Raw genomic sequence first — 20582 nt, 5'->3', positions numbered from 1 at the left:
GCACACTTTGCATTCGGCAAGTCAAAATCGAGTGCCGAGAACACAATCACCTGGTGCATTCAGAGTTCTCAGAGGTGCTCTCATCTTTGAGCTGGGAGCGCATTCGTGATTAGATATACTTCTGCCCCTCCAATAGACGATATGCGAAATGCCGTAAGCAGGCTTTCCCACACACCTACCTTGCCCTAACCCAGTGGTTGTCAGCCACGGACGCGGACCGATGAAAGTGATGGGGAACCCCTTGCCTTGACGCGGTGGGTGGGCGGGCAGGCAAGGGGGTGAGGGTGTGGTGTCAAAGAGAATGAGCCCCCCCCCCCTCTCGGCTGATCCACTGGGAATGAGGCAAAGCTAAAAAAACGCGAAAATTTTTTTTTATTTTCGAGGAGTGTGCATATATCAAAATTTTCTAACACAAATGGAATACACATACTTAAGCTTCAATCAAATATCGAATAATGATATGCACATGCATTTATTAGCAAGTTGAGTTAATTTGATACGTTGGAACATTGCAATTACATTGTCAATGTTACAAACCTCGACTAGTAAGCCGTTATACTAAAACATTGTATTTGGCTCGTGTTAACTTGGAAAATTTAGTGATTCCCACTAGCTGTCCTCGCCAGCCTGTGCCTTTTTATACCGCATCAAATGCCTGCAAACTCTGAGGCATTTGACCCTGTGCCAGTCGTCACTCATCACACTTGCTGTCAAGCAATAAGCTCAGAATTGGGGGTGGCCCTGCAGAAGAAAAAAAAAAACCCAAGCCCGTGCCCTTTGCTACTGAGAGGCTGGCTTTCCCACAAAGTTTTGACGTTTAGTGGCTAAGTGTATTTTACGGGCAAAATTTCGGCAGCAGCACGAAATTATCACAAAATTCAGCACAATACCGCCCCAATATTCTTAAATTAGATAGAAACAAATGCTATGAACAGTGTTTGCTCCCACACAGTAAGCAATATACTCGATTTGATTCGAATACAGTCGAATCCACTTATAACAATATTCAAGTGCGATGAAAATTCCATTGTTATAAGCGATAATTGTTATAACGGGGTAGTATTAAAAAAAAAGCAAAATATGGGAATAGCAGAGCTGTTGTAAGAAAACTACAATGGCGGAGAGGCCAGTGCCCCACCCACCACCTTCCTCCATTGTGTCAACTCGTTTAACTGTTTAACTCTGGTTTTTTAACAAGTCTCGGCTGTTGGCAGTCAAGAATGACACTGCAATAGTAAAGCCTCGTTAATGCGGATTTCACGGGACCGAAAAAATGTCCGAATTAACCGAATGTCGAATTATTGAGGGTATCAAGAAAATAAACAAATGCTTTCTACATCAACACGCTTTTATTTACGGAATGAATCAGCAGAATCCCGTTTCTATTTTGCACAAAAGCAATGCGGAAGCTGCAATTCTCGTCATCTTGTGACTGATTAGCTCTCGCAGCGGCTAAGGCCTCGCGACTTCTGTCACAGCGTGGCCGCGGCGCGCGTCTTCATCCAAGATAGGCTTTTCACTACGGCGCGCATATCCAGATTATTTTTTCGCCTGTGTTGCCATGTCACCGCCCATCGCGACGTAGACGGTGCTCTTCATCCTCGACAGCTTTGCCCTGAGTAAAAACGAAACTATTGTTTGCAGCAGCCGCTGTCAACGCGATCATGGATGGCAACCTTGCGGGTGTGAAGGCGCGCGGACGACGCACACACTGAGTCAAAACGAAACTACCGTTTGCTGCAACTGCAGATGAAACCGCGGTCGCTATCGACGCAATCATGGATGGCGACTACTGAGTTTGAAGGCACGCGGCTGACGTGCGTACTGAGTCAAAACGAAACTATCGTTTGCTGCAACTGCTGCAGACGAAATCGCGGCCGCTGTAGACGCAACCATGGATGGTGACTACGCAGTCATGAAGGCACGCGGCCAACGCGGTGCTATGTACAGCGGTAAACGCAAGAATAAAGGCTTTGAAGGCGCAAATACGCACGAAGCGTTCCGGCGTTGCTGTCATTCCAGTACGATTTTCACGATGACTATTGCGATGCGAACTCCGTCGCTTTGTTTCGTTAAACTCTAACGCTGTTTTGGCTCTATTGCTTCACACATTTGTGGCACTCCGCCAGCCCAGCGCCATCGGCGCAGTTGGCATGGTGCATTCGTGTTTCGCAATGTGGCACCATATAGAAAGAAATTTCTCCATGGTGGCGTGGCATAGAGCTATGGGCGCAGCCCATTCGTGTTTGGAGGGGTGGAAAGGAAACGGGTCAGAGGCACACGGTGCTGGCGATGCAGAGAAGGATGGAAAACAGCGCGCGGCGGCATGCAACGGCTCAATTCTTTTTTTTTATATTCTTCTTATAAAGGAGCTGGCATTCCATCCCCCTTCGGCACGGACACCCAGTAGCCAGACTTCATTGTTATAACTGATAATGCGGCATGGGGGCATTGTAGTAAGCGGGTTATTTCACCACAGAAAACATACAAAAGTTGACGGTGCAGCAGCTTCTCATTGTTATAACCAATATATTGTTAAAACCGGTATCACTATAAATGGGTTCGACTGTATTCGTACCGAACCGAATATTCGAACATTTTCGAAAATCTACTTTTCGAATCGAACTCAAATATTAAAAATATATTATTCAAACTTTTTGAATATTCGCAGACTCCTATTTTGCGGGCGTGAGTTTAGTGGACCCCCAATAGTGGCTTCGCGGACCCTATTTGAGTACCACTGCCCCAACGAATATGGCCGCATTCCTGCTAGTAGAGCTGTTAAAACTGAGACATGCATTTTGAAAGCTTGGATGGTGGCAGGAATGATGTCACCATCCCGCATGTTGGCACTCCAGTTACGATCCTAGCCCGACATCAGCCATCTTGGTTGATGTCGGACCTCAAAGGTGTGGTGAAGCATACTTGCAGGTTTTGCATATCGTCTATTGCTCTGGGAGCAGCTGAATGTTTCGCTCTGGAATGCTTTCTCTGGCTCCAATCTCACGAGGGCTCTGTATGGTTACAAAGGTAGTCGGAGAACGGTAGGAACCTGTTTAATGTGCTACCAGTTTTCAAGCTGCAGCTTCACAGCATGACCATTGGTCAAGCCTGCCACCCAAAGCAAGAAGAGCCCGACCACTCACCGGCCTGTGACTGGGTGGCCGACACCTTGTCGGAGGTGACTGATGCAGAGGCAGGGGAGGCGCCCACGGCGTACCTGGGCACAATCCGCAGCAGCGGGATCTGCAGGTGGGCGCAGATCTGGTTGCACACTATCACCGAGTAGTGCAGAAGGTCCGCCACCGAGTACACCTGCACACACACACGTGCAAGTCGCTCGTTAAAATGCTGTGGGGGCTTCACGCCCTGAAGCTGCACACTGGGCTACGAGTTAGTGGAAATATCCGGATTAGGAACGTCATAAAAATATTGGGCTCGTACCATATAAGCCAGAATGGAAATCGAGATATTTTCTTAAAAACAGCAGGCTAAACTGATCCCTTGACTTCATACCATGTTACAAATACTACCGCTATAGAGTCGAACGTCCAGAAATTGAAATTCGAGGTAATCTACCACATGTGCAAAGAGCAAGCGGGTTGAGATTGCATGGCACTATATGCGCTGTCTTTCCACATGTTTAGTACTGGATGTTGCATAATCTCAAGTTTCAGAAACATATTGAAGCGAGAGGCAGACAAAGCATTCACTGCCGGGCCCTTTCATCGCACTGTGAGTGACACTATCAGCCGTGGGGGCAGAGTGGATGCAATAGCATGGCTGGCTTAACATTGTACTGCTGATGGGAAGTTATTGTTGACTCGGCATGAAACCGTATCTTTCATCATAGACTCTCAAATTCAATGAAATGAATTATTTTTCTCATTGAATTTTTTTTCCATTTGCCCGATAATTCGGAAAATTTTGCAGCCCGTTCCTTGTAACAAAAATCTTTTGGTGACTGTACTTAGTAGCATAATAGGTTGGATTTCAATTCAACGAAATTTCATATAACAGAGCAAAGTGCCGATTTTACTGACTTTATTATATCAAGATTTAAATGTAGTAGGTTAAGCACAAAATTTAAATTATCAGTAAGAAATATACATGTATCGAAAAAAAAAGGAACGAAAATTAAAGGAACGAAAAGAAGCAGGATATTGATCCTAGAGTTTGCAAGAAAGCGTCTTTCTCAATGGAGGTCTATAAATTCTAACAATAGTATACCACGTACATGTTACCAGTATACAATGTACATGTTACAGTAGAACCCCGCTGTTACGTTTTTCACGGGACCGTAAAAAAAAACGTAAGAGCCGGGAAACGCAAGAGCCAGGAAACAGGAAAAATTGAGAAATGGGAGTAGTGTTGAACTGCACACAATATTATTTTAATTCTTACGTGCGGCAAAAAGTAGTTTCGCCCGACAGCCGAAGTATCGATTGCGGTGAGCTATACAAAGTAAGAATAGTAGTTTTATCGTCTGTATAAACTTGTAAACATTCGGTTAATAACTAATTAACAAACATAGTGTCAGCGCCCACAGGCAAACATGAACACATCACACTCGATGAGCGCGGACACGCGCAGTTAAGCGCCGCTGCAGAAGCGAGCGAAGTGACCTTCGTGCTGTTGTCTATCGCTTCAACCCAAACTGAGCGCCGAGAACACGCAGCACGCACAAAGCCACGAGCCGCCGCCGCACCTACACTGCGTAAAATCTGCCCCCACGCAGATCACTTTCAAGATACGGCCCGCGGGACCGCGCGCGCGCCGCCGCGCAGTATGATGCCAGAGCACAACGCTGCCCGCTACCCCCCCCCCCCCCCCCCCCTCGCTCCCTCGCTGGTGCCTCGAGCGCAACGGAAGGAGGCGCGCTTCCTCTCTGCTTTTCTTTCGCGCGCGAGACGCGGTCGTCGGCTCCCCTCGCACGCTTTTACTCGCACATTCAGCATACGGCCGCGCGGCTTCCCTCGCACGCTTTCACTCGCACATACAGCATACGGCGCGCGGCGACGTATGCTGTATGTGCGAGTGAAAGCGTGCGAGGGGAGCCGACGACTGCGTCTCGCGCGCGAAAGAAAGCATACGGTGCGCGGCGACGGCGTTATCGCCCTTGGACTTTATACGGAACATCTATGAGCCAAAACCAATTTTAGGGCCGCAACGCGTCATAGACATCATCTTTAGATAGCAAAAGCGGATATCAAAGGCCATACTTTTGCTGGCGGAAACCGAAAATACGTAATAAATGTCGCCCCCAGCACTTTGAGCGGCCAATGCCATCATCAAGCAACCAAGCCAAGCGACATGAAAAGTCAAAATGGCCGCTCGGGCCGGCGCGGTGTGGCAGTTCGCAACGTATGATGCGGGAACGGTCCCACAGTTGCGACGTAACAGCGGGGTTACCAATGCATTGGGTTCTATGGGAGCTGTGCCGGGACCGGCCGAAAACGACGTAACAGCCGGGAAAACGCAGCACCCGGGAACGTAACAGCGGGGTTCTACTGTATACAGTTAAACCTGGATATAACGAAATTGACAAATTCCCGAAAAACTTCGTTATAAAGAGGATTTCGTTATATGCAGGTTCAGCACGAAAATTCGAAAAAGAAACGCTTACCGTATTTACTCGATTCTAACGCGCCGCGCCCTCAATTGTAACACGCACCCGTTTTTCGTTTTCGTCGAAGCACTCATCCTTGGAATGTCACACCAGGTACCGGATGCGTGGAAGCGTGTCGTTTCGCACAAGCGCGAGGCATCGGAAACGAAGAGCGAGCGTCACGATGGCGTCGTATAGTGTTACAGTAGAACCCCGCTGTTGCGATACCGGGGGCTGCGTTTTCCCGGCTGTTACGTCGTTTTCTGCCGGTCTCGCCACATCTTCCATAGAACCCAATGCATTGGTAACCCCGCTGTTGCGTCGCAACTGTGGGACCGTTCCCGCATCATAAGTTGCGAACTGCCACCCCGCGCCGGTCCGAGCGGCCATTTTGACTTTTCATGTCGCTTGGCTTGGTGGCTTGACGATGGCATTGGCCGTCCAAAGTGCCGGGGCGACAAATATGACGTATTTTTGGTTTCGGCCAGCAAAGGTATGGCCCTTGAGATCCGTATTTGCTAATAAAGATGGTGTCTAGACGCGTTGTGGCCCTAAAATTGGTTTTGGCTCATAGATATTCCGTATAAAGTCCAAGGGCGATAACGCAGTCGCCGCGCGCCGTATGCTGTATGTGCGAGTGAAAACGTGCGAGGGGAGCCGAAGACCGCGTCAAATCTCGCGCGCGCAAGACAAGCAGGGAGGAAGCGCGCCTTCCACCGGTGAGGGAACGAGGGGGGGAGGGATAGCGGGGGCAGTATTGTGCTGTACTCTGGCATCAACTGCGCACTGCGCGGCGGCGCGCGATCGCGCGGGCCGTATCTTAAATGCGATCTTCGTTGGGGCAGAGTCTAGCTGTGCAGGTGCCTCGGCGGCTCGTACGTAGCTTTGTGCGTGCTGTGTGTTCTCGGTGCTCAGTTTGCGTTGAAGCGATAAACAGCACGAAGGTCACTTCGCTCACTTCTCCAGCGGCGCTTCCATACGCCGCCAGCGTTTGACAGCACGTGTCCGCGCTCATCGAGTGTGATGCGTCACAGCGTGTACCAGTGCATCGGCAACATCAACTGGAAAAAGAGAGAGTGCCGGCTTGGCGGGCTAGGCCAGCTGCAGCAAGCGGCAGGATCAGGTTTGAATGAAGAGAGGGGGAAAGGTCACGCCCGCGGCAGCAAGATGGCCGGGTCGAGGGATGCAGGCCCGCCTCACACACACACGCACGCACGCACACGTGCGCTCGCTTCGCATTCCGTCGCGGCGGAGAAGGTGCTTCCGGTTGCTGCTCGCGCAAAAATGACAAAATTTGGGGCAAAATCTCTCGGTGGTCGGAGGGGAAAATTCGTTATATCGAGAGGGTCTCCCGCTGCCACTTCATTACGTAGAGGTCTTAAATACATGTGCTTCTATGGAGTAACGGCGGGGAATCGAAAAACTTCGTTATATCCAGGAATTCGTTATATGGAGGTTCGTTATAAGCAGGTTTAAAACTGTACATAAAGCACAAATATATGCAATATGCAAACATATTAGTTTTACAAAAAATGTCAAATATAGCCAGAGAGAAATATATCCAATATAAAAAATTTTATTTATAAGTTTGAATAAATGACTTTTCAACCTGGTTTTATACCCCTGTCAAACGGTCAAGTTAAATGCACTTACATGGAGTGCACTTTCTGACCTTGAATGACACTTTAGGCTACTAAACGGGAAAACAGCGTACTCACAGCAAAAAAAAAAAAAAAAAGAAAATGGTGACAGACTACGAGCGTTTTTTGTGATGATGTAGATTTCAAAAAATATTTCTAAAAAGTGATTGTTTTACGTTTTATTTTTAATAAAACAAACTAAATCTATCTTTTGTCAACAAAAAACGAAAAGATTTTTTATTATAAGAGCGTGGCAAGTCAATGCGGGCCAAGAAAAATGCTTAGCCAATCCAGAACGCCATAGCGGCGTGCGATGAGGCAGCATTTGATCCTGCTAGAACAGAATATGAGCGGGTTTTAGGCTATTATCTGTGCGCAAGAGCTGTTCAACCCCTATTATGAACTTCTGCGTCCTTTTTTTTATGCATTACATTTTGTACCATTGAAACCGCTGGCAGTGAGGCAACGCACTCGGCCAGCACGGAACGCACTTCGACCGCAGTACACTCTTCTGCAAGTGACACTCCACTTGCGACGTTTAGATTTGGCAAAGTGCACTTAAACCGAGTGACACTTTTCGTAAGTGCACTTAACTTGCCCGCTTGACAGGGGTATTAAATGATGCTAGGGTTGAGCACACTTTAATGAACACAGGCAACAAGTTCCAAGAGGTAATTACAGAAAGTAGTACTGTCTGCTTGCCATAATTAGTGTGAATTTTCAGCAATAGCAAACTATATAGGTAGAAAAATTTCATGTTACAATTTGTCAGGTAAAACAGGATGTATTTCAACTCGATTTCATTCAGGTGCGCACAGTGAGAATGCCCTTGGGATGTGCAAAACCATATTTTAGAATAAATCAAAGTCAAAGAAGTGAGACTGAGGCCCTTACTAGGCAGACGAGCAGGATGATGTACTCGTTGATGAAGGTGTTGAAGTACTGGTTGAGGAACAGCATGCCGGGACCCAGCAGCGCAGAGTCCATGTAGTCCATCTCACTACGGCACATGTGCGCCACCTGCACGAACACTTGAATCAGGTGGAAACGATGCATGCGGACAAAAAGCTATATTTGCAGAGCAAGTGATGGCACACTGGTAGGACACCATTGATTAATTCAAGACCCAGTTGGCGCTGAGCCAAGGCCTTGAGCGGTGGGGCTGTGTCCAGGTTCATCAATTACAGTAGAACACCGCTGTTATGTTCCTGGGTGCTGCGTTTTTCCGGCTGTTATGTCGTTTTCGGCCGGTCCCGGCACAGCTCCCCTAGAACCCAATGCATTGGTAACCCCGCTGTTACGTCGCAACTGTGGGACCGTTCCCGCATCATACGTTGCGAACTGCCACCACGCGCTGGCCCGAGCGGCCATTTTGACTTTTCATGTCGCTTGGCTTGTTTGCTTGACCATGGCATTGGCCGCCCAAAGTGCGGGGGGCGACACTTCTGACGTATTTTCGGCTTCCGAAAGTATAGCCCTTGAGATCCGTATTTGCTATCTAAAGATGGTGTCTATGACGCGTTGCGGCACTGAAATTGGTTTTGGCTCATAGATGTTCCGTTTAAATTCCAAGGGCAATAACGCCGTCTCTGCGCGCCGTATCCTGTATGTGTAAGTGAAAGCGTGCAAGGGGAGCCGACAACTGCGTCTAAATCTCGCGCGCGAAAGAAAAGCAGAAAGGAAGCGTGCCTTCTTCCGTTGCACTCGAGGCACCAGCAAAGGAGCGAGGGGGGAGGGATAGCGGGCAGTGTTGTGCTCTGGTATCAACTGTGTACTGCAAGGCGGCGCGTGGGCCGTATCTTGAAAGCGATCTGCGCTGGGGGCAGAGTCTACGCAGTGTAGGTGCGTCGGCGGCTCCTACCTTTGTGCGTGCTGCGTGTCCTCGGCGTTCAGTTTGTGTTGCAGCGATAGACAACAGCACGAAGGTCACTTCGTTCACTTCTGCAGAGGCGCTTAAATTCCTCACGCAAGCGTTTGACAGCGCGTGTCCACGCTCATCGAGTGTGACGTGTTCATGTTTGCCTGTGGGCGCCGACACTATGCTTGTTAATATAGTTAATAAGCGAATGTTTACAAGTTTATATGGATGATATGCTATTCTTACTTTGTATAGCTATCTACTAATTTGCTATCGCAATCGATACTTCGGCTGTCGGACAAAACTACGACTTTTTTTTTACACGTAAGAATTTAAATAATATTGTGTGAAGTTCAACACCCCCCCCTACTCCCCATTTCTCAATTTTTCCAGTTTCCCGGCTCTTGCATTTCCCGGCTCTTACATTTTTTTTATACGGTCCCGTGAAAAACGTATCAGCGGGGTTCTATTGTACATAGTACTAAAATCTACGAGACAAGCCCAAACATTAATTAGGGATAACCTGACTTCGGGCACACAACAAACAAACAAGACCTAGCTGACCACGAGGATGCGCGAACCACATCCTTTCCTTTGCGTAACACCGTCAGTGGCATTATTCCTTCCTGTACTGCGACTCGGGCCCTATCGATTTTAAGTTATAAGCACGGTTAAGGCACTTGGCACAAAACCAAGCCCCTAACTTAAAATGTCAATGAGGAATGAACTTCGAGCTTCTGTGTGTACACAGCATGCCAAGAAATAAGAGCTAGCAGCTGTTATTGATACTGAACAAGTGTGCGCCATAGTTGTCCCCTTCATGTCAGATGGGCAAAATTAATCCTGCTCCATAGTAAAGCAGCTTTTAAACCTCACTCTGCTCTTTTGCCATGAATATATACAATGAAACCCCCACAAAGACCCAGCACTCATCACCCTCAACAGTGGCTGATTACTTAGGATACAGAGTCGCACTCATAGGCCATCTTGAGAACTCCCGCTAAACACCTTTGCCGCCAACTGCACCAGTGTGACCTGGCTTCATTGTAGTGCAGTCAAATCTTGATAATTCGAACTCGAAGGGGCCCGAAAATTGTTCGAATTAAAAGAAGGACATATTTTTGAAGTATTTGTGCACCATAGCACGACGCACAAACGGTGCAAGTCGCTAAATATCGCAGTGCACAAGCACATAGCGAGCACGGGCCATGAAACTGCCCCATGCCGGCAAATGCTCGCTTCCCGATAACGACAGAAAATGAAACATCAGGGAGCGGGCGGCGCCGGCATGGCGACGGGTGTGCGCGGAGACCGTCGAAGGTGAGGGAGGAGGCCAGCAGGGAAGCGGATTTGGCCTCGGCAACTCCGCCGCAACGGTGGCAGTGGCTTCTCCCCTTGCCCTCCCTCTCAACTCCCTCGCAGCTCCCTCACCTTCGACTGTCTCCGTGCGCGCCCGCCGGCGTGCCGGCGCCAGCTTAGCCCGCTTCCTGAAGTTTCGTTTTCTGCCGTTATCGGGAAGCGAGCATTTGCCGGCATAGAGGAAGCATAAAGGAGAAGGGTTCACTGCCATTTTCTCCGCGTGGCTGAGACGTCGACACTAGAGTGTACTAGAATACGGTTGTCTAGTGCACTCTAGTCGGCACGTACACACATGTTTCGGCGCAACACAGAAACGGTGACCTTGCCATTTGAGAGAGGGTGAAATTTCCGCTGCGGGTGTTTTTTTCCCCCCCCTTCCTTCGTGGGCGGCATTGAGGGGTCGGCATTGAGGTGCACTTCTAAGAACATTGTCGGTGCACGGTATGTTCGAATTAATCGTCGCAAATGCTTTCACGTTCGAATTACCGGGTGTTTTTGCCCATTGGAATACACGTAACTTTGACGGGACCACAGTATCAGTTTCATTAAACCGGCAGTTAGAATTAGGCGTGTTTAAATTAACGAGATTCGACTGTGCTTGCAAATATCCGTCAAACTGGCTATCCGGTTTAACCGGACCGAAGTGAATCCGGTCTCGAAAAACGGTTATCCAGATATTCAAATATTCGGACACAAATATTTGGTATTTAAAAAGGAAATGTAAGGAGGTTAACCAGATCAGATATCGGGTTTGCACAGACGGCTGCAAAGATAACTACAAATATAAGAATACAAGAGAGAAAGAGAGGTAATTTTGGCACAAGTACGGAAGAACAAATATCCAGCTATCCAAATATCCAAATATCTGGATACTTTAAATGAATAACCGATCACTCCAGTTATCTGGTTTTAAATTCGAATAACCAGATAACCAGGTTTTCTGCAAAACTGGTTTGATGTTGCTGCACTATTTCATTGTCTGTTTTGCTTCATATGGTTATGCCTAAAAAGAATGAACCCCCTTAGATTCTCTTATTATAGTCGCTCACTGCATAGCGATAGCTTCAAATTTGGCAGTCTTGATGCCATGAGAAAGCATACCAGGGCTTGTTGGCACAGCTGCCTGCTTCTATGCTAACGTACTAGGGTTAAAATAACTTCTAGAGCTACTGTCATGGCTGCGAAGGGTGTTGGCTAATACTCCCAGGGCTACACTTGGCGTATGCAATACAGTATGCAAACACAGCTTGCGATCCAGTCCCGAAGACTAACATTGCCACCTTGCAGATGATTTAACAAAAAGCTGTCCAAATCACCATCTCAAAATTTCGCACTATTGACTCTTCCACTTCCTTACGTACGGCAGTACTTGAAGCCTGGCGTAAGTCTCTACAATTAGTGTTTCTTTCTCTGCTGAAAAATAACAAGTTGTCAATGAGTATCGTATCATATCTAAATACTCTTATAGCACGACTAAAAAGCATCATGACTTACAATCCCTATACGTGCAGAACAAACATTTTTAAGTATTCTTTCCTCCCCGGAACAGTAATTAACTGGAACCCAGCTGCAGCCACTCAACATTTTAAACAACATTGAGAGCTTTGACAATTTTAAATCTTAATTTTTGTGTTATTTTTCTGTGCTAAACATTTTTTCTTCATTGTATAATGCCCCTTGTGCCTGGGCTGACAAAGAGTGGCAGTACTGTATAAATAAATAACATACATAAATATACACAAATATGCAAGATTGTGCATGGTAGCGTGGCCGCCACAAGTAGCCTAAAGGGCCAGTAAAGGAAAATATTAGGCCTAGTTAAATCGATAAAATATTAGTGCAAATTCTATCATCGTGTTCTGTGTGCCAAACATGACATTACTGTGTAAATTATAGCCACCTAAGGTCCTTCTGCTGCTGCTCAATTGTAATCACCTACGCCAAAACAAACACCTACGTGATCTCCCTCTTTGTTGCTCTCCGACTCAGCCAGGGCTGACCTCATTCATAATCCAAAATAGATGGTGCCACTCCAATTTTCACCATTTTATCACTTACAAAAGCTCTGTTCTCGTTACAAATGATGAATTCGTTATTATAGAAGTCCAATCATTCAACCTCACTCGACTTAATATTTTCCTTTAGTGTCCTTTTAATTGGCAACTCAAGCGTAATGGAAAGGCTGTGGGTTCAGCTTCCATGTGCAGCAAGTTTTTTTTTTTTTTTTTTTTTTGCCCGCTTTCATTTCTATTTTCTAAAGACAGTAGAACCCCGCTGATACATTTTTCAAGGGTCCATAGGGAAAGAAACGCAAGAGCCGGATAAACGTAACAGTGAGGAAGGCCGCAGATCGCCACAGCAATGTCAGAAACAGATCTGCATGGCTGCCAGCACAGTTATTAGACATCTCGGCACTCGTACTGTGATGGGAAGCAGCGCTTGCACGGTGTTCCGTGACAGTGGCCCCTTTCCACTCTACATATGCTTCACTGCGTAACACGGCCATACAGCTAAGGCATTTTTGCGACTGATTTTTCGGACGAATTTAGGCCCAGAAGTTCAATTTTTCCGGACTAAATTGCTCGTTCCGAGCCACGCTACCCGATCATGGAGGTCGCCATGTTGGATTTTCCACTGGTTTGGCCAGGCTTGGCTTCCAGTGGCCCGCTCTATCGCCTCCTAGTTTGGGAGGCGCACACTGTGCGCACCATGTCTTAGAGTTCATGCCCGATAAAGTTTCAGTTGCTATTTCGCACGTGGTGTGTCCCACAGAGCAGGTGTGTCCCGAAGACGTCGCATCTTTGTGTGCGGTCTTAGTCTTCGCATTTGTGTGACCGGCGCCACCTACTGTGCCTTCACGAGAGCCAAGTGGTGCGAAGTAACGGGGCTCGTTTCTTCGATCTCCATGGCGATCTCCGGCAACAGGGATTGCCAACTCCGCAACGCTCTCGTCGACTGTATACGGAGACGACGTCAAGTGTTGCACAAATCCAAGCAATTTTGATCGCCTTCAAGCTTAGTATGGGGCAGGGCATTATTAGAAGTTTTTTTTTATGTCACTCTAAGCCTAATAAATGTTTTTTTCGGGTGAACGAGTTTTTCGGACTGTTTCTCGGTCCCTGCGAGGTCCGGAAAATTTGTCGGCGACTGCATAAGTAGACTCGCAAAGGAGGAGTAAGGATCGCTTTCTGGCAAACAGCACAAAATTGTGCATCAAGTGTCTCAATGATGTCACAATGGCAGGCATTTCTTCACTTCACCTGTGTCAATTTCTGCTATCCTTTTCTGTCAGGTGCAATTCAGATGTCTGGTTAGGCCAGGTCAGTTTATTTCCTTAAAGGCTCCGTAACTGGGAGTGTCACATAAGGGGTGGGGCACAAGTAATGAACACTAACATTATTTTGGTAACACGAGGAAAAAGGTAAGTACTCTTTCAAGCATAAAGAGTAACAATAAAAAAGCAAATGCACATGTACTAGATGTGATGCATTCGAACAAGAACAGACTGCAGCAATACTGCAGAAACATCAGCAACGAGTGACTAGTGGCTCATGGCAACAACACGGTGCGGAAGGGCATTTCAGTGCGATGCTGACTTGCGAAACAGGAAAAAAAATACCATAAGCATGCTCAGCAGAGCTACGAATTGATTGTGCCTTCGCAAGAAGCTACGAAAAAAAGGGGTCACCCACCACGAGCCTGTTTGTGACCTTGGCAGCAACCATGCCAAAGGCGATGATGTACAAGCACGGGTGGTTCTCGTAGATGCTGGTGCTCGACTTCTGGTAGATGATGAACGCTGGAACCACCACCAGTGCAATGGGGATGCTCGGAGACAGAACGCTCGTGCCCTGTTCATCCGCGACAAGAAGGCAGTGCCAAAAGGGGAGGGGGGTCACAACACCGGACTCTCAATGAAATGTGAAACGACACCGCACGCAACGTGCTCTGGTCAGTCTGTTAAAAGCCAACTGCAATGAAATATCACTTCAGCTAAATTGGTTGTAAACGAGTAGTACATATCACTGAAACGATCTCCGCAAAGCCACACGGCCGGTAATTGTATAGTAATTGTATAGCTGATTCCAACTTCCAGGAGCTGTCTTATAGGTCATGAAACACCTTTGGCAAATGGTAAAGGCAGTGGTCTCTTTTCAGTTTTGGTATCAAAAACAGCTATTTCTGTCAGCTTCTCGCAACGCTTCCACTCTTAATTAAAACACCAAATTTTGCATGGAGGCTCCTATATATCTTCATTACCTTAAACTAGGAGGTGGTCTCAAATTTCATTGCAGTTCGCCTAAACAATGGTTCATTAGGCCGGTCATTGAATTCCGCCACATACATTACAAAGTCCCGTAAGGCTACAGTGCCTCTCAAACAGTTTTCACGAAATTCAGTATCTCTTGCAGAGCTTGAATTTACTGCCACTGCACCATTGCTTAACAAATATAGTGCCGCGTGACTGGCACCAAGAATTTCGCTGTTCTACTTTTGAATTGATCAAGGCCAGAGGCACTAAAGAGGCGAGCAGCTGCAAAATGACAATACAACAGCATACAAAAGTGCAACATGAATAAAATAGCTGCTACTTACACAATATAAAATTATATACAATGCTTCCATTTGAAGCAGTCTTCTCAGCTAGCCAATCTATCACTTTCTCTGGCCCAAGTTTATGAGCTACTGCACAGTTCTCTCATACAACCCTTATGCTTTCGAATTTATATTCCTTGAGGGTTGCTTAGTGTAAACTTAAAAAAAAAAATCCTGAGGGCCATCATTATGCACATTTAATTTTTGTTGTAATTTGTCTTCTGCAATGTGCTATGAAGTTTTCATTCCAAAGCAGCTATTAATGCTAATGGGTTGCTTTTCCTATTTTCCCCTTTATTCTGCACAAACTCAAAACGGACAGGAACAATAGTTAGTTTTCATGTTATTTCATAGCTCGATTTTGCAGTCATTCCAACTTTGTTAGAAACGCCGCCGATGGTGAGACAAGAACAGCTGCAAGATTCACGTTGCAAATACTTTTGACAGAGATGTCCCCCAGGTTTGGAAGCACCATTAAGTTGGATTTTAATAGCCTTTAAACACGCCTTGTAAACGTTATTGCCTGTCTGTGTTATATTCCCTCTGGCCCCATGTTTTGTACTTCAGTCTTTACCAATTATGCTGCAACAACTGGCCCAAAAGAATGCTCTTAAAAAGCCTTTAAACCAGGACTAATACACTTTTCTGTCGATGAAGCCATTTTCATATAAGATACTGCACTACCTTTGTTAAGAATTTCAATAATTTAGCAAAACTTTGCACAAACTCTTTGTTGATCTAACCCTTTTGTTTCTACTTTGTCCAAAGTTTATCGAATGTTCTATATATATGCATTTAAATAAAGTCAAAGTGGTACCTTGGTGACCAATTATCAGAGTGGGGAGTAACTAAAACAGTAACCTACTAAACAGCAAAACTAAACTAAACAACTAAACACTAAAAACTAAACTGAAACTAGAAGCTAGAAACTAAACAACTAAAACAGCAACTTAAACGGCAACTCGCACTGCAACCCCAAGCAGTGAGAAATGTTAGAAGCAATAAACCCTTTTCGCGGAACAGTTAGCTCGAGAAGTACGAGATGGCACTTTCGGCGGTGCGCTGCATGTTGCCTTAGCGAAAGCGCACGAATACGACACGATTACCGCTTCTGCCCTGCAACTGTGCGATCAGTTGTCGCAAATGCAACTGGGTTTTCGCTAATGCACTGTGCTTCATTCATGCTGCAAAATGTGGAAAAGTGGAGGAAAGCATGTGCAGTAGTTGGCTGCAAAAATAGTAAACCGCATATTAAGGAATGAAATGAATCTTTATGAATAGCCCCAGTATTCATAAATGCATCTTAACTTGATCTAAATAATGCCTGGCATGAATGCGCCCAGGACGCTCATTTCGTTTCCTTCGGCGCATTCACGACAGGCGACATTTAAATCAAGTCAAGCATGGGCTTCAAGTTTACGTGCATTTATGAATATGGGGGTACGAACCGCTGCTACGTTAGTACTGCCTGTGTTGCCAGGTCTTTGCGATGCACGGCTTTCCTCAAGGATAAAAAAATTCAATCATCCGCCAGCATTGTATCGCTAAGCTCCAAAGGGTGGACTTCAACCCCAGAATGTCAGCAAGTTAGTACAGCTCGTTACACAGTGACTTCCTGGCAGTTTCTCGCACTTTATCTGCACATGTCGACCCCCAACTCACACAGACTTACGGCCACTCTATCGCCAATGCATCAAGATTAAGTGAATGGGCACACTAGAATCAATGTGCCGAAGCATGGGTGATGGCGGCTACACCGACAACACACGAATGTTTGAAGCTGTACATTTTATGATGGTCCACTGAGTAAGCGAGTGATTAATGACATTACGTTTCTTGCTAAAAGCTATTTCAAAATACAGAACGTCTACATTCCAAGCCTTGTGCAGAGCAAGAACAAGTCTATTTCATCTGAGCCCACCCACAAGCGATTAGGCAGAATATAAACAATCCCATCATGACTGCACCAAGGAACTTTACCAAGTCAGAAACATGACAAGCAGCTGCTTCAAAGAGATTGCCAAATAAAGAATGAAGAGCAACACGCATTGATCTCGATTTAATTCGTAAGCGGAAATTTTGGACAGCTTGGAATACATTTCTAGCCCCACTTTTAGGGCAAGCACCGTACATGCTGCTTGCGCCGATTGGACGAGTCGTAATGAGCTCAGAAAGTGCTTGCATGTCCTCTGAAGCTGTGGCCAAAGCTTTGTATCGGCCACCCGATCACAGTCTATGATATCTGCCAAAACAGAGGTTTGCTGAACCACACCCGAGCGTCATGCACATCCATTGTAAACATGGAGGCAAGCAATGGACGCGTCACTACGTGATCAAACATGGCGGCACTCACAGGATCGCCGCGAAAAGGGTCTATAGCGTCTTCACATTTATAAAGTCGAGTTTGATTGAACAGCGCTGAATGTTCTTGCTAGCAGCTGTGCTGGGAGCAAGAATTCAATTAACAACTGTTTAACATAAAATTTAACATAAAAAAATGGTATATGCCAGTCTGTTGAAAAGGAAATTATGACACACATTTGTTCATTTTTTTATCGACTGCTTGCGTTGACATTTGTGTTCATTAAGTGTGCCCATCTGTCAAATTATTATTATTATTATTATTATTATTATTATTATTCATTGAATACTGTCAACCCTCTACTGGGGATGATTACAAAAAGGAAAAAAAAACTATCTACATCTAAAGAAACACTAACCAATACAATGTGGCCTTCTGTTCGTTAAATGTGTCATGACTATATGTGTCCCTCAGCAAGCGGCCACTAGGAAGACAACATGTTCTTATAAACACACACACAGACACGTGCAGATAGGCAGGTGTCAACTTACGGCCACGGTCGAGCCGTTTTTGCCCACGCCGCCCGAGAGAATGACCATAATGTCTGCATACCACATGATGGCAGAGACGGACAGCGCCGTCGCCACGGGCAGTAGCCGCAGCTCCACATTGAACAGCGGCAGCTGAGGCATCCACCACCACCATCAACGGCGACCACATTCCCAGAGCAATCCATCGTGCAAGCACCGGGCAGGAGGAGGGCAGGCAGGCAGAAACAGCACAGACATCATTCATCCATTCGTATTGGTCAGTCGAAGGTCAGGGAAGATGCACGAGGTAGACAGATAATAGGGGGAAAGAGAAGGGAAAGAGGCAGACAGTTAGTTCAAAGGGGCAGAAGAGAGCCCTCCCTTGAGGAGGCACCTACACAAACAACCCTTTTGCAGCCTAGTATAAACTCAGCCCTGTTTGACTTTATGGACACCTGGGCAATGATTTTGTGGCGATGGCTTTTTTGATGCGATTCCTTTTTATGCTCTGTCAGTAGTCAGAGCAACACTCCGCCCACATTATCAACAGGATTTGTCAGCCATGGATTGTGGATGATAAGAGTAACACGGAATCGAGTATATGGCCTCACTATGAAATCACAGCCCTAGTAGTCAAGGAATCAAACGTCCATGTAAGCCAAAACAGGTACTAAGCTAAAGCTCTCATAAGTCAGAACAGTGGTGCGTGCAAGGTTTAAGCGAGTACTAAACTGACCTGCAGATGCAATTAACAGCTCAACAGTTGTAGTTATCAAATAGCCAGTAATTCTTCACTTTCTGCTAGTTTGACTGTCTCACATCCCATTTAAATAAAAGTTGTGCAACGGGAGCTTGCTAAAGTGCCTCCTCGAGACAAGTTTAACAAATGAAGTATAAGCTCTGGAATAAGCTCTTTCGAAAAACTTTAGATTCGCGAGAAAAAGGTTGACCACTTCTTTTATATTGTCATACACAGATGAGCTCGGGCAAGAAACAGCACAAGTCAAACAGCACGAGTGCACATCTGTCAAAAAAAAAAGAGCTCAGATTGCTGCCAATGCAACTTGTCCATACAGTTCTGCTCAAAAAAGAGGAGAGGCCGAAGATGAGCATAGTTAAGAGGGTCGCTGAAAAAGGGTTAAGGGTAAAAAAAAAAAAGACTGGCCGTCTGTTCACCAACCACCCATGCACGGCACGGTGCCTGGTTTCAATCGCAAGAAACACCAGAGAAACAAGGTTGATTAATGAAGGAAGTGAGCTGTCGGCGAGTGGCGCTCTCCAAAGCAGCACGGGCACAGAGAAGGCAGACGTCAATCTGACGAAGGAGGCGGTCCGCTGGCGAAAGGTCGATGACACTGCCCCGACTTACGGCGACTGTTGAGCCATTCTTGCCGACCCCTCCGGTGAAGATGGTCCCCGCGTAGCTGAAGAGGGCAATGCTGCCTGCCGTTAGACCCGAGCAGAGAGGCAGAAACTTGAGCGGCAGCTCAATGACTGGAACCTGCAGCGCCCACAGCTCAGCTCAGGGCGCATCTTTTTTTGTTGTCGCTGTGCAATGCGTGGACTGCTTGTTGGGCAAAATAGCCTAACAGAAATTTCACTTCCGCAAATACAACTTTAGTCCGGATGCACAAAGACAGATGATCCTGGCGCTGACGATGCACGAGGTGACGAAGCTCGGATTGTAATTGGCATGTATAACAGAGGCTTCTGTGCTAAAAATATACTTCAACGGTGTACGAATACTCAGATATCACCGAATCGAATCACATAGTGAATGTTTAAATAGTTCGATTCACAAATAGAATATCTATAATTCAATTTTTTGAATATTCAATATATTCGATGAGGAGACCCGCGCAGTGCCACATGTTGCATGCGCCGCGGTGCCCAGCGGTGACCAAGCGAACATTTTGCTTCATTTTCAGCGCAAAAGGACTGCCGATCATGCCGCAGACAGGCCGCCCTGGCAGAAGTGGTAGCGGACTAAGTCACTGTGTGCGCTCCCCGATGACGGCCCTATGTGGGATCGCACACGGCGCTCGAACGCCACAATTCGCAGAATGGCATCGCGTCGGCCTAGGCTGCCTTTGTCGGTACAAGGTTCACTTGGGTCGACAGGACCGATCGCAATAGTAACACGACGTGGATGGAGGGAACGGCAGCAGTAGCAGCAAGAATTTCGCAAAGTGTGAAAGCATGTGCAAAGATCAGGCCGATTAGGCACCGATAGGCACGCAGATCGTGTTGGATCGTGCTGGATACACGACGAACTTCGCAACACTTCAACAGCCATCAATCTAACTCGCACTCATGACTTCTGGAAAAATCACTGATGATCCACCCACACGAACATATTAATGGCAAGCATTCAGTGATGGTTTGCCCCATCGCGACGGTACAACATCGGCCAGCAGCAAATTATTGTCCCTGCCACACTGCCTAGGCCATTAAACCTAATTGGCTTCGCTGCATCGGGCGACCGCGATTAAAGTTATGGCTCGGGGCTGAATCGACGCAGATCTATTCACAGCAGCCGTGCGACACTCGGAAAGCTGACAACCAAATCGCAAACGAAACCAAGTGCACGGGATGGCAGTGTACGGAATAGAGCACTGCACAGGCCTGACTTATCGGCCCGAGCCCGGCCTGGGCCCGCAACAGAAAGCCCGAGCCCGGCCCGGGCCTG

At 46.7% G+C, this 20582-nt stretch overlaps 1 protein-coding gene across 6 annotated transcripts in view; it reads right to left on the bottom strand.

Annotated features, from left to right (window-relative positions):
* Nucleotides 1-20582, bottom strand: part of LOC119450892 (choline/ethanolaminephosphotransferase 1-like) — a 73201-nt gene that overhangs the window by 25542 nt on the left and 27077 nt on the right. For 4 of the 6 annotated variants that reach the window (XM_049666314.1, XM_037714366.2, XM_037714369.2 and 1 more), the window contains exons 5-8: nt 17915-18046; nt 14158-14316; nt 8143-8268; nt 3147-3315 (exon numbers count right to left, since the gene is read on the bottom strand). In XM_049666314.1, the coding sequence (XP_049522271.1) occupies nt 3147-3315; nt 8143-8268; nt 14158-14316; nt 17915-18046 (586 nt within the window). Of the gene's footprint in view, nt 1-3146; nt 3316-8142; nt 8269-14157; nt 14317-17914; nt 18047-19262; nt 19395-20582 lie in introns of all 6 variants that reach the window. The other 2 variants (XM_037714367.2, XM_049666315.1) reach the window with 2 other exon arrangements.

This window comes from Dermacentor silvarum, chromosome 4 (assembly GCF_013339745.2).
Source record: "Dermacentor silvarum isolate Dsil-2018 chromosome 4, BIME_Dsil_1.4, whole genome shotgun sequence".
In the NCBI taxonomy this organism is placed as follows: Eukaryota; Metazoa; Arthropoda; class Arachnida; order Ixodida; family Ixodidae; genus Dermacentor; species Dermacentor silvarum.
This window is presented reverse-complemented; position numbering and strand designations above follow the sequence as displayed.